Source organism: Mesoplodon mirus (assembly GCF_964341445.2).
Source record: "Mesoplodon mirus genome assembly, chromosome: 19".
NCBI classification, from domain to species: domain Eukaryota; kingdom Metazoa; phylum Chordata; class Mammalia; order Artiodactyla; family Ziphiidae; genus Mesoplodon; species Mesoplodon mirus.
Window position 1 is genome coordinate 34,338,871 of NC_138995.1, and position 12,065 is coordinate 34,350,935.

Sequence of the window (12,065 nt, forward strand, 5' to 3'; positions counted from 1 at the left end):
GCTGGGACCGCTGCTGGGACCGAGAGCCCCCGGCTGCCGCATTGCAACAGGCAGGGCCCCGGCGCGCCCCCCGGGCCTCCCCCCGCCCCGGAGCGGCCTCGGCCGGCCCGGGCCGCCCCCCCCAGGGAGGCCGCCCCGGACCTGCGATCCGCTCCCCACAGCTGCCGACCCGGCTGCAAAAAAAAAAGTTTCCGAGAGGCAGGAGGAGGAGAAGGGGGAGAAGGGTAGCCCGGAGCGGCGGGGGGCGGCGGGGGGAGCCGGCCGCGGAGGGCGACGGAGCGCCGGGAGCCCCGGACATGTCCAGGCGGAAGCAGGCGAAGCCGCGCTCGGTGAAAGGTGAGCGAGCGAGGCCCGGCGGAGGCGCGAGCGAGCGAGGAGGGAGGGAGCGAGGGAGGAGGGACCGGCGAGCGGGCGGGCGGCCTGGGACCCGAGCGAGCGAGCGGAGAGGAGGAGGAGGAGGCGGAGGAGGCGGAGGCGGAGGAGGAGGAAGAGGAGGGGGAGGAGGAAGCCGCGAGCCGGAGGCGGAGGCAGTGGATGTGGAGGGGGGCATACCACGGACACCCTACCCGCCCGGACCCTCTCCGGGCCCGGCGCCGCCGCCCGTGGGGGACCCGGGCCTGGGGGCGCCGCTGAGGGGCCCTCGCTGCTCCCTCTTTGCGGGCCCCGGGCCCACGTGGCCAATCAAGGGGTGCGGGCCCGACTTGGCGGGGATTGCGAATCTCGGCGGCGGCGGCGGGCGGGCGGCGGGAGGAAGGAAGAGGCGGTGAGGATGGGCGCCCAGGAGGCCGGTAGCTCCGAGGCCGCTCTCGCTGGGCCCCGGGCCTTGCGCCTTTCCTCGGTCCACGCCTTGTCGCCCCGGGAAGCCGAGGGCGGCGGGCGTTGCTTGCGCGCGCCCCGGGCCCCGGCCCTGGCCGCCGGGCGCCCCCTCCCCGCCCCCTGCCCAGGCCGCTCTCCCGGCACGGGCCCCCACACTTCCTGCCTCCTCCACCGAGGCCAACCGGGCCGGGAGCCTCCGTCAGGAGTTCATTGTCTGCGCAGCGCCGGCGGGACGCCGGTCCCCGGGGGAGCGCAGCGGCTGCCTTGCGCGCCCCTCCGCGGAGAGCTCCCGCGACCCGACCCCGGGCACCCACACCGTCGTCACCTAGGCCGGCTTCCCGTTTTGGGTCTCCGGAGTGCACACGTTTGTGAGGACACACAGCCCCACATCCCCCTCTTCTTGTCCTTGTCTCGCATTCTATTTCTACCGAGCGCCCGCGGGCCGAGCGGGCCCCTGGAGAGCAGAGGCCCCGGGGAGATGCCGCATGAAGGCAACTGAGCCCCTCCCCTGTCCTCTCCCCACCCGCTGCCCTCTCCTGGCTTCGTTTGCTGCTTTGTCCCCATTCCAGTCTCCCCCGGGTGGGTGCCCGGCCTCCCCCGTCCCCCATGCTGGGAGGTGACAGAGGAGGGACAGGATGAGAGCCGCTACGTCTCTGGAGCCAAAAGTCCCGAGGCCCTTGTCCTCTCCCAATTCCCTTGATGACCTCTGGCCCGAGCCCAGTTCTGCTCTGAAAAGTTCATTTCCTGGAGGCCTGCGCGGGAAGGCGCAGGGGCCCCTGCTCCCTTCCTGCCAGCCTTGCTCCTGGCTGGAATGGCTGGGACTGCATCTGGCAAGGAGGGTCTTGAGACACCCGCCATTGCTTTCCTTCCAAAGTCCCAGGAGATCGCGGGCACTCGGCTCAACAGAGATTCTCCCTGTCATCTTAGAAGCGGACCAACTCAGTCCAAACTCAGCAGCCCGCTTGCTCCCTTTCCTCTTTTTCCTTGAGATAAGTTGGTCTTGTTCCCCTCACCCTGGCAGGCATCCCGGTCCTGGATAGCCTGACCTATTCCACAGAACTGGAGGGTCTAGAGGGTGTTCTGGTTGAAACCAAAATGGAGACCTCAATAAAGGGACAGGAAAACGCTAGATGTTTGTCCTTTTGCTGAATAGAAGGGTTCTCGGTTTGAAATAATATTTGATTTCTTTTCTCTTTCCCTGGCTCACTGCTCACTCCTTCAAGAGCCACTTAAGGTGGCCCAGAGGAAAATGTACAATTGGAGTCTCTGGTTGGAAAAACAGTTTTATCTAACTTGGGCAGTTGATTTTGAGTTAAATCTACATATAGAAGCAGATTTTTCATAGAGGAAGTTGCAGAGCTTACCTACCTCTAACCTGAACCCATGCCTCCATACCTCTTTATTTTAGAAGGTGAGGCACAGAAAGCAAAGGTAGAGCAATTTGCCGGGAACAGATGGGTGGGTGTTTCAGAGTTGCTGGAACCTAGTTCTAAAACCACTCTGTGTATCTCTGAGAAAGACTCAAGGATCAGTCTTCAACCTTTCATGGAATGAGCTTGGACATGATTTCTAATGAATGTCTCTCTCAATGTGTATATGTACATGTATAGCAGGGAATTCAAGCTAATTGATGGGGGGAAGACAGCAAAGTGGGAACAAGACTAGTGTAGGCATTTTGAGAAGCGTTGTAGATATCAACCACACAGCGCCTTTCGGCCCTTGGAGTGTGATATCCTCTGTTTCTTCTCGCTATTCTTTGCATTTTCCAAAAGCAGCTCCAGACCTTGTTTCTCACCATTTTGCCATTTATTCAGTTTACTGGGGTGAACAGGGTGGAGATGCCGCCACTTATGGGGGAGGAATTAAGGGAGAAGATAATTTGAATAGATAAGAGTTACAGCAGGTGATGGATTTATTGCTTTTCAAGAACTGCCTCCCTCCCCCGCCCCTTCTCAAGCAATATTCAAAAGTGTGTGCTTGAGTGTGGACAGCTCCGTATCAAGTGTTTAAAATGACAAGGTCTTCACCTTTAAAGATGCTTCTTAAGGAACAGTGGTGCCTTTTAAATTTTATTTTATTTTATTTTGCCTCCACTGCTGTGTGTCAGGGCTAACGTAGAGGCATTGTGGACTTCCCCAGTCCACACATTATATGCTGTGAAAGTTGCTTGGCTGTATAGTTCATAATTGATCTAGCATACGTGAAAGCCCATCGCAGGAAGGAAAGACAGAAATGTAACAATTTCTAATGGGTGCTCAGAAAGTGTGATTTGCAAGCAGGGCATGACAGGTCTTACTGGGGGCGTCTCACTTCCCACTCACAGACACAACCTCCCTTGTGGAGTGGGGTCACTTGTCCCCTCTGGATGTTTGTCTTTCTTTGGAAAACCCAGCTCCCAGGGAGGACACCCAACAAATAGAGAAGGGTGCTAGGCAGTAGGGCAGCGGGGAGAATAGCCTCGTTGGTTGTCAGAAGCCTTGTGATTTTTTAAAAAAAGGACCACACACACCAAAAAAAAATCAGTGTTATAAAAGTCACATTTTCTGACCAATTTCTCCCTCCCGACGCCCTCCTCTCCCTTTCTGTTTCCTGGTGGCGTGGTGTGGCTGTTGTGAGATGATTTGTTCCCTTTGATAATCTCAGCCTCATTCTCCAGGGTTGTTCCCATCACGTCTCACTGATGTTATTTTGGCCGATGATATCAGGTGGTTTGTTAACCTACTCGCTTTACCCACACTGCCTCCTCAGATCCACAAAACAGCCTCTCCATTTTTATGGAAAATTAATACATCTTTTTTCCCAGGCTCAGCTTAAAACTTTTGAATAATTGGTAATACTGTTGTATTCCTCTATCTAGCAACTGCCTGTTAATTACACTTCTTAATGTTAATTAGCACTCAGGCTCTGTGCATGGACCCGCCAACCACAACATCCCAAAACTACTCCCAGTGCCTTCTCTGTGCTCCCCTCCCCTTCTCTGTCTTCCTCTCCTGCCAGCCCATAGCTCCTCCAAAGTCCATCTTATAAATTTGTTGGTCTAGGGACTTGGAAACTGTGTAGTTTGCCACTGCTTGTGTTTCCATGGAAATAATTGAGTTGTAATAAAAAGAGGCATTCTGAGGTTACAGGTTTCTTGATTCAGCTGAGACCACATACAGGTGTAAATTGTCCAGATTTGTTTGGCTAAATGTACATGATCTTGTAGGAAGGGCAAAACAAATCCTTTATAGGTTCTTTAGCTTTCTATGTGGATTGGGGCAGCTAACATTTAATCCCCCCTTCCTCAGTTAAGTCACCAACTCCCAGCTTTGGGCGGACCTGTCTCACTCTAGAAAACATCCTTTATGTCTAGTAATGACTGTTTAGATTCTTCCACTTGTTTTCTTGCAAAAACTTAATAAGCAATAAGATAACTATGTGTCTTGGACAGGAGGACCCTGCTAAACGTTTAACCATAAGGTGCTGAGTGTGCATCGCACGAAAGGTGCAAAATGCTGGTGACTTTCCAGTCATGAAGTAATTGCGTAGAACCATCCTGGCACTGTTGTGGCCTGCTACAGTATGGTAACAGAGGAGGGGGAGGGGGACGGGGAGGGGGAGGGGGAGGGGGACGGGGAGGGGGAGGGGGAGGAGGAAAGTGGAGTGCGGCATCTGATACAGCGTTCCTAGCTGGAGACTAAAACTGCGGGTCTGGTTCAGTCTAATAGAAAGTTGCAATAATTGCTATATCGGTGGCCAACTCTTAAGCTGGTGGCTGTGGAATTCTTCCCCTGATGTAGGATTTAATAGTCTGGCAATTAGATGCATTGATTTCTCTTAACTGTTCATTTGGATGTGTAAACGAAAGAAGCCTGCCACCGATGGAGACGGGCCGCCTGGCTCTTGGAACAAGGCTGATTTAGGAGGTGGTGGTAGGAGAATGGATATTTCAAGGCAGTGCTGGGGCCAGTTCCCTCTTCTTTTAAAATTTCAGCCCATTTTGCAGTAAAGTGAACAGCACCGGTTTTTCAGATACTGTTTAAAAATAAACAACGGTGCCCAGTTCTGTCTGAAAAGTAAAAACATCCTCTTCTGCAGATGTGTATAGAGTAACATTTCTGTCTTTGAGTGACGGGACTCAACTTGCGTATTTTCGGCAGATGGTCTGTTAGGTACCAGAGGGAAAAGTCACACAACACCTTGGCTCCGAGTTCCAGAGGGACCTCTTGCCAGAAATGGAGTTAGTTCTCTCTCCCCCTCCTAGAGGCCTGGGGTCACCTAGACCACAGTGGCTCTGTCAAGCCCTGAAGAGGTGTGGGGACATGGTATCTTGGACCCCTTGGCAGTGGCTTGGAGAGTGGGTAGGTCGCAAACGTTAGCACCTCTTAACTCGCTGCTCCTGGACCTGCAGGTTTCTGTAAGCGTCACTAACTTCTGACATGCAGGCATCTAAAACTGTCTTGATGGTGAGCAAGCAGAGGAAGGCTAGCTTTCCTCTTGGCCCTATCTTTTTTTTTTTTTTTTAATTGGAGGTGGATGGGTGGGTTTAATTAACTCTTTGTTTGCCCGAGGTTAAAATGGACTTACCTTTCCTGGACCTTGTCCATGGTACACTGGTATTTGCAAAGAATATTATCTTCACGTCTCGAAAATGTTTGCAATAGATATCAGGGTTCCTTTCTGATCTGAGGGTCCAGGGTAATGACAACAGAATGCCTTGAAAACTGTTAGTGGGCTCCCCGTTACTGTGGGTAGCTGGGGAAAACCTTGATACACCTTGGTTGGTGGATTTGACAGTTTCTGCAAATTCCTGCATGTTAGTCGGTAATCAGAGTAGTTTTGCACCCAAAATGGACTAATTAAGCCTGGATTGGTTATATCCCGATTGAAGTTTTTGGCGCCGTCAGCTCCCTCTGACTGTGGGACAGGGTAGGGTGGAGTGGAGCGGGGGAAATGCTGGTGGAAACTTCTGATACATCGCTTACCTGCCGGGGATCGGTGGCACCAACGATTGGGGTTGTACACTCAGTAAATAAAAATACTTTACCTCTTTCAAGGAGCGCCAATTAGCTGATTGCTCCGTGTGGCTGTCTTTAAGGAGAACGCTGTTTTACCTATCTTCTTTTACAAAGGTTTGATTTTTAATGTCTTGTGAAAAGGATTCTCTTTGTCTTGATTGCTGTCAGGAATAAAAGCATGATGGTAATATCCCTTTGAAAGCTATTGTATTGTCAGCCCTGGCTGACAGCGGGAGGGCCTCCCAGTGTTTTAGATTAGTGCTGTGAAAACACTGACATTTTCTTTGTTACGTTGCTGTTGTTCTACTTGCAAAGTCAATTACACAATGTCAGAGCTCAGTTACCAGTTGACTTTGGAACTAGCAATGTCTTTTCATTCTCTTCTTAAAGATATAATTTCCTTTGTTGTTGTTGTGTTTTGTTTTCTTTTTCTCTCTCTTTTTGACCTGCTTCCCTCTGGTGACCACCCCCTCTGCCCCCTAAGAGTCAGGACGTGTTAGCTAGGCAAACACACTCTGGTTGCAATGGTGGCAAGTCAGATTCAAAGACTGCTACGTCATTATCTCTGAATTCTTCTGCTCATTCACATTTCAGTGGCTTCTTATTGATATAGTGACTACAGCAGCCAAGATACATAAAAAACCCATCAAATGAGATTACGGTGTTGATAATCTCTTATCAAGTGGGTTGCTCTGGATTTGGGGTCCTTAACGTTGGCAGATTCCAGGTTTTCTTCCTTTTTTTTCCTGACCAGGGCTGAACCAAGTTCCTGGGTTGATGGTACCCCCAGCAAATAGTTCTTTGCTGCAGAAGATTTATAAGCATTCTAATCTCAGAGCCCAGGCCTGGTGAGTTTTAGACTTAGAATCCTGGATGACATCATGGTAGGGATGGAAGGGTCTCTTAAGAGGACCTTGTAGCCCATCCTTCTCCCACTGCAGACGGCCAATGCGAAATTATAAGGCTCTGCAAGGTACCTATACTGGGTGCCCTTGAACTCAGGAGTGATTTTCATTCCCGTCTTAAGTGTGTGAAATCCTGCTGCCGAAGGCGAGGCAAGCTTGAAATGTCCAAAGCTGAAAATGGTCAGGGTGGATGTTTTTATTTATGTCCCTCCCCCTCCCTCCCTGCCTTCTCCAGGAAGAGAAAACCAGAAATTCCTTAGTTCTCTGAACCTGGCTGCCAAAGAGGCAGCCACCTGAGAGCGGACAGAACTCGGGGCAAGGAGACTTCTGCCACTGACTCCAGATAACAAGGACGCTTCAGGAAACTCCGGCCGAGGACACTAATTGTGGGCCCCCAAAGTTGTTATTATAAACTGCCAGACAAGAGCCCGTGTTCGCCAGCAATTTGTCAGGACTAATTTTGTTTTTCTCCAATAATTGAAAATTAATGTCTTGAAGTGAAAGCAGATGTTCATGTCATCTTCTCAATTGGGATATAAAATGGGGCTCTGTAGATGGGCTCACTAATTTAACAGTAATTTCCCTCTCGCAGCTAATGGGGGTGTTGGGCTGACGCTACCTGAGGCCGGGGTTGGGAGATGAGAGCGTCGGCTGTACCAACTGTGCTGTCTGAGGTGGGGGAGCATTCGTTTTGGGGAGAGAGCAGGGCACATAAAAATATTTCCTGGGGCTATGAAACCTGCAGAATTCATTAATTTGAATACTCATTTGTGCAAGAGATATTTATTGAGATGATTCAAGGCTTTATGCTGGAAAAGGTGAGGGAACCTTGGTTTGGGAAGAGAGTGGATTCCTACAGGTTAGAGGATCCTTGGCGCTGGGTTCTTTACCTTCACCTGGAGTAAAGCTGGTTAAAATTGTGGATTCCTGGGTCCAGATCCTAGAGATACTCACCCAGCTGGTCTGGGGAGGGGTTCAGAACTCTTCATTTTTTTTTTCCCTTTAAAAAAATTGAGGTAAGGTATACATAATGTAAAATTTACCATCTTAACCATTTTTAAGTGTCTAGTTCAGTGGCATTAAGTACGTTCGCATAGTCGTGCAACCGTCACCACTGTGAACTTTCATTTTTAGCCAACGCCCGGGTGGTGGTGGGTTGGGTGTGGTCTTAGCCCATCATCGTTGGAGGAGGCCATCCAGTTCAAGACCTCCATTTTCCAGGGAGAGGGGAGAAACAGAGGCTCCGAAGATGAAGTGACTTGGAGAGCTGGTGATGCTTTTCCTTGCTTTGGTGAGAGAGGGGAGACTGGAGTGCCCGAAGTCCGGGCAGGGCAGATTAGGGCTCCATCAGGGCTGGTGGGCAGGGGGCTGGGCAGGAGGGGTGCTTAGGAGCTGTTGAGTCATCTGGTGACCACTCTGAGGATGAGAACATTTGTTCTCTCTCCTTTGGGGGCACCGTCCCTCTGGAGACTGAGACTGGCAGGTGTGAGGTTGCCCTTTGGCCCTCACACCTGCCTGCCAGGACCCAGATAGCCCCTCTGACTTACCCAGCCCTGCACACTTCAGGCTGGTTTGTCTGTGATGGGGAAGGGGAGGGACAGCTGTTGTGAAATGGCCAGTTCGTTGCCTTGATTTCCAGTCGCAGATTGCCCACCACCTCTGGCCCGCAGGTCTGGGTGCTGCAGATGCTTATACTGTTCTCCTTGGAGGTGCCAGGTACCTTTTTCTCCCCCGTTTTTTTTTTTTTCTGAAATTGAAATTTGCCCTTTCGTTACCTGGGCATAAATTATTTTTTGCAGCGTTGTCATTCCCTATCCTGCTGTGAGGGTTATCTCTTCTGTTGATCCTAATTAAATAAAACATACTGTCCACCTAACTCCTGTTGCACTGCATTTTACCTGCCTGAGACAGAGTGATGGCCATCTGGGCTTGGTTAGGGAGCAGGGCATGGCTGGATAAGGGAGCTGGGATGGTAGTGGCTGTCACATCCTGGCTGGGTGTACCCCGTTGGCCTGGGGGCTGCAGGACCTCATGGCCACCAGCAACATACAGCATATTTCTGGTTCCTGAACCTGAGATATTGCTTTGTCCCTAGCCCCATGGGGCTGCAGGTCTGAACTTGGGGAGAGGAAAGACAATCACCAGCTCCAGGGAGTCCCCAGGGAGAGGGTGAGGGAGGAGAGCAGGCTCCCAGGGCAGGGGGATGGAAAGAGGGGGCAGGCTCCTGTCGCCTGGGATGGAGGCTGCAGAGGGCACTGGGTTCTCTGGGGAGCCATGAGCAGAGCCTGTGTTCTCAGCGCCCAGGACACCTCTGCAGGTGCCCTGTCCCCTCAGGGAGAGAGGGACCAGCTAGGGGCCTGGCACCCATGTTGGGAAGACTCTACTGTTTTTGCCTTTGAACTTCTCAGGATCCTGAACCCATGTTGAAGAGAAACCTTGGAGGCCACTTCCTTCAGACTTCTTGGACTGTGTTTATGGCATCCTTATTCCCATCCAGCCTGGACTCACACACTTTCTGTCTCAGGGAGCTCACGACCTCTACGGCACACCTGTGCATTTTCAGTTTGAATTTCACGTGTTCTTCTTTCTGTGAAGCTGCCGTCCGCCTCCCGTAATTTAGGTGCATTTGGTTCTGGGTCTGTCTCCTGGGGCAACAGGGAGTAACTCAAATCTCCAGTCCTCAGAGCAGCCCTGTTGAGAGTTGGCAAAACTGGCCTTGCTCTGCTTGTCCAGGGGGAGGGTTTCTTTATATAGGATGCAGTCAGCCTCGTGGGCTTCCAGGACGCCACTCTCATTCGCAGATGACCTTGACTTGGGCTTCTGGGTCCTTGTGTTTAAAAAGGATTTGTTAGGTGAATGAGTAAGTGTGTAAACTGTTGAGGGAATAAATGAACGGGTGGACAAGTGAATGAGTGAATAGTGAACAAATGATGGGTTAATGACGGGATGAATTCCTAGATGAATGAGGCAATGAGTGAGTGGGTGAACTGAGAGGGAGCACAGATCATCTTCATGGGTGACGGGCTCACAGCTGACATCTCTGGTGGTCTCTCCTGCCCCCCCTTCCCCTCCCCCAGTCTCTATTCTGTTCAGGAGGTGGGACATGCTCTCTCTGGAGGACTGGGAGCCCTCATGCCCCTTGGGGTTGGGATGCTTTGCACCCATTCTCCCCCTTTATCCTCAGCCCAGATAGGGGCAGGGGTGTGTGTAGTACTCTCTGCTATGAGATTGTAGCTAGTGTATTGAAGCTGCCGTGCCAAGCATTGTGCTGGATTGTAAAACATTGTTTTCAAATGAAAAAACATACTAACTTTAAATAAAACAGAACTTTTAATTGAGTAAAGTCCCTTCCTTTCCCCCCTTCCTGCTACAATCCCGAGGGGGCTTCAAAGTGGACATATCTGACCCAGCTTGGTGCTGGCCAGGACTCTGCAGTCCAGCCTCCATTAAGCCGCCTTTAGGACCTTCTGCATCTTTCAGGGATGGTTTGCCCTTCAATAGCACTAGGAGTGAGGGATGGGTTGGGAGAAGCAAGGAGGAAGGAGAAAAATGGGGTGTTTGTGGGGAAAACTGCCAATAAAATAAAACTCGGTGTAAAAAAGAAAGACCCCCTACTCACTGAAGCCCTGAGTCAACATTGATTTATTTCTCTGGAAGGGGAGGGTTGTGGTTTGGAGGAAGCATGCTCTGTGATCTTGGGCAGGACAGCTCCCACTGTGGGCCTCGGTTTTCCTGTCTGTGAAATGGGATGGAACTGGTTGGGTTGGCTATCTGTCTTAGATGGTTTAAGATGTTAATTCCTGGAACATAGGAATGGGAAAGCACAAGATGCTTTGGCTTTAAAATAATACAGACTAGAAAGATGTTGTCAGATATTTTCAAGGTACTTTTTAAAGTGACGGGTCCACAGAGCGAGAACTCTGAAGTGGCAGATGTGGGGGATCCGCCAGCAGGGCAGCTGGATCCTCCCTGGCTCCCCCGGCCCTTTTGAGGATTGAGGGGGTACATTGGATAAGAGAAAACATGTCAAGGGCTTGAGTGTGAGGTCGGTATCTTTTCATCTGTCTGACAGTTCAGTCTGAGGTGCCCCTGGCTCTTTTGGCCCCAGGGCCTTTGCTAAGCATCCTTGGAGCAAGCCCCCTGGTGCTCCTCTAATCCAGGGGCAACGTGGGCGGAGAATGTCCAGGTCCTACATACGCCCATCCAGAGTCACCATCATGGCCGGCCCTGATTGTAGGGAGGATATGGAGGGTTAGTGACCAAGCACTCACCTATGCCAGGCCCTGCCTTCAGCTCCTCCCACCTGTCCCCCTGTCACTTCTCACAACAGCTCTCTGACTTATCTTCTGGGCCTCAGTTTCATGGATGCAGAAACTGAGGCCCAGAAGTACCTTGCCCAAAGTCACATGGCTGGAGGGGGCAGAGCTGGGATTAGCCCAGGGCTTGTCCAGCTCCAGAGCCTGAGTCGATAGCCATTCCCTTTACCTATAACAGCCCAAGGGACCCAAAAAGATAACAAGAGAAACTCATGCTCTCTCCAGGGGCTGGAGGAGTGCCTGGACTCTGGGCTGGGAGAGAGGGTCACAAGTGAAGGCACAGGAGGTCTGTCCTGCTCCCCACCCATCTGTGTTCTCCTTTTGGGCTGTCCATATCCGCATCTTAAAAAAAAACGATTTACACATCTTAAAAAATAATTTAATCTTTCCCCCTCCTCCCCCAGGGATGAGCACTGTTATCCACAGTTATTTTCCTCCCAGACCTCTTCTGTGGTGGATTTACACAAAAACATATGTACAGACACCCATGCATACATAATTTTAAACCTAGATAATATCGTATAGTGCTTGACTACACTTTCTCTTATTTGCTATTTTCACAAAACAGTGTTTCCCATCTTGGTTACACATTAGTATCATCTTAGCACTTAAAGAAATAACATTACCTGGGCCCCACCATGGACCAAATAATCCAAACTCTTTGATGATGGGGCCCTAGGTCAGTTTTTTTTTTTTAAAGCTTCCGGGGTACTTTGACTGTGCAGCCAGGGTTAAGAACCATTAGTATAGGAGACATCATCATGTTAGTGTTACAGACTACTCCACTTCAATAACCATAATGCTGTAGAATGGGTGTACCCGCATTTATACACAGTCCTCTGTTGATGGACATTTAGTTATTCACTGTTATACACAAGGATGCAGGGAGCATCCTTGTTTATAAATCTTTGTATTTCTTAGGCTAGATTCCTAGAAGTGGAGTTATTAGGTCAAAGGGTAGACACATAAAATTTGAAGGATATTTCCAAATTGCCCTGCACAAAGGGTGTACCTTCAGTAATAGTGTGTGA

General features: G+C 50.8%; 1 protein-coding gene across 1 annotated transcript in view; it reads left to right on the top strand.

The window, feature by feature from the left end:
* The first annotated feature begins 243 nt into the window (after positions 1-243).
* Positions 244-12,065, top strand: part of ZNF423 (zinc finger protein 423) — a 336,529-nt gene continuing 324,707 nt past the window's right edge. Inside the window, exon 1 of the mRNA XM_082607019.1 lies at positions 244-336. Within this exon, the coding sequence (XP_082463145.1) occupies positions 297-336 (40 nt within the window). The 5' untranslated portion in view covers positions 244-296. The remainder of the gene's footprint in view (positions 337-12,065) is intronic.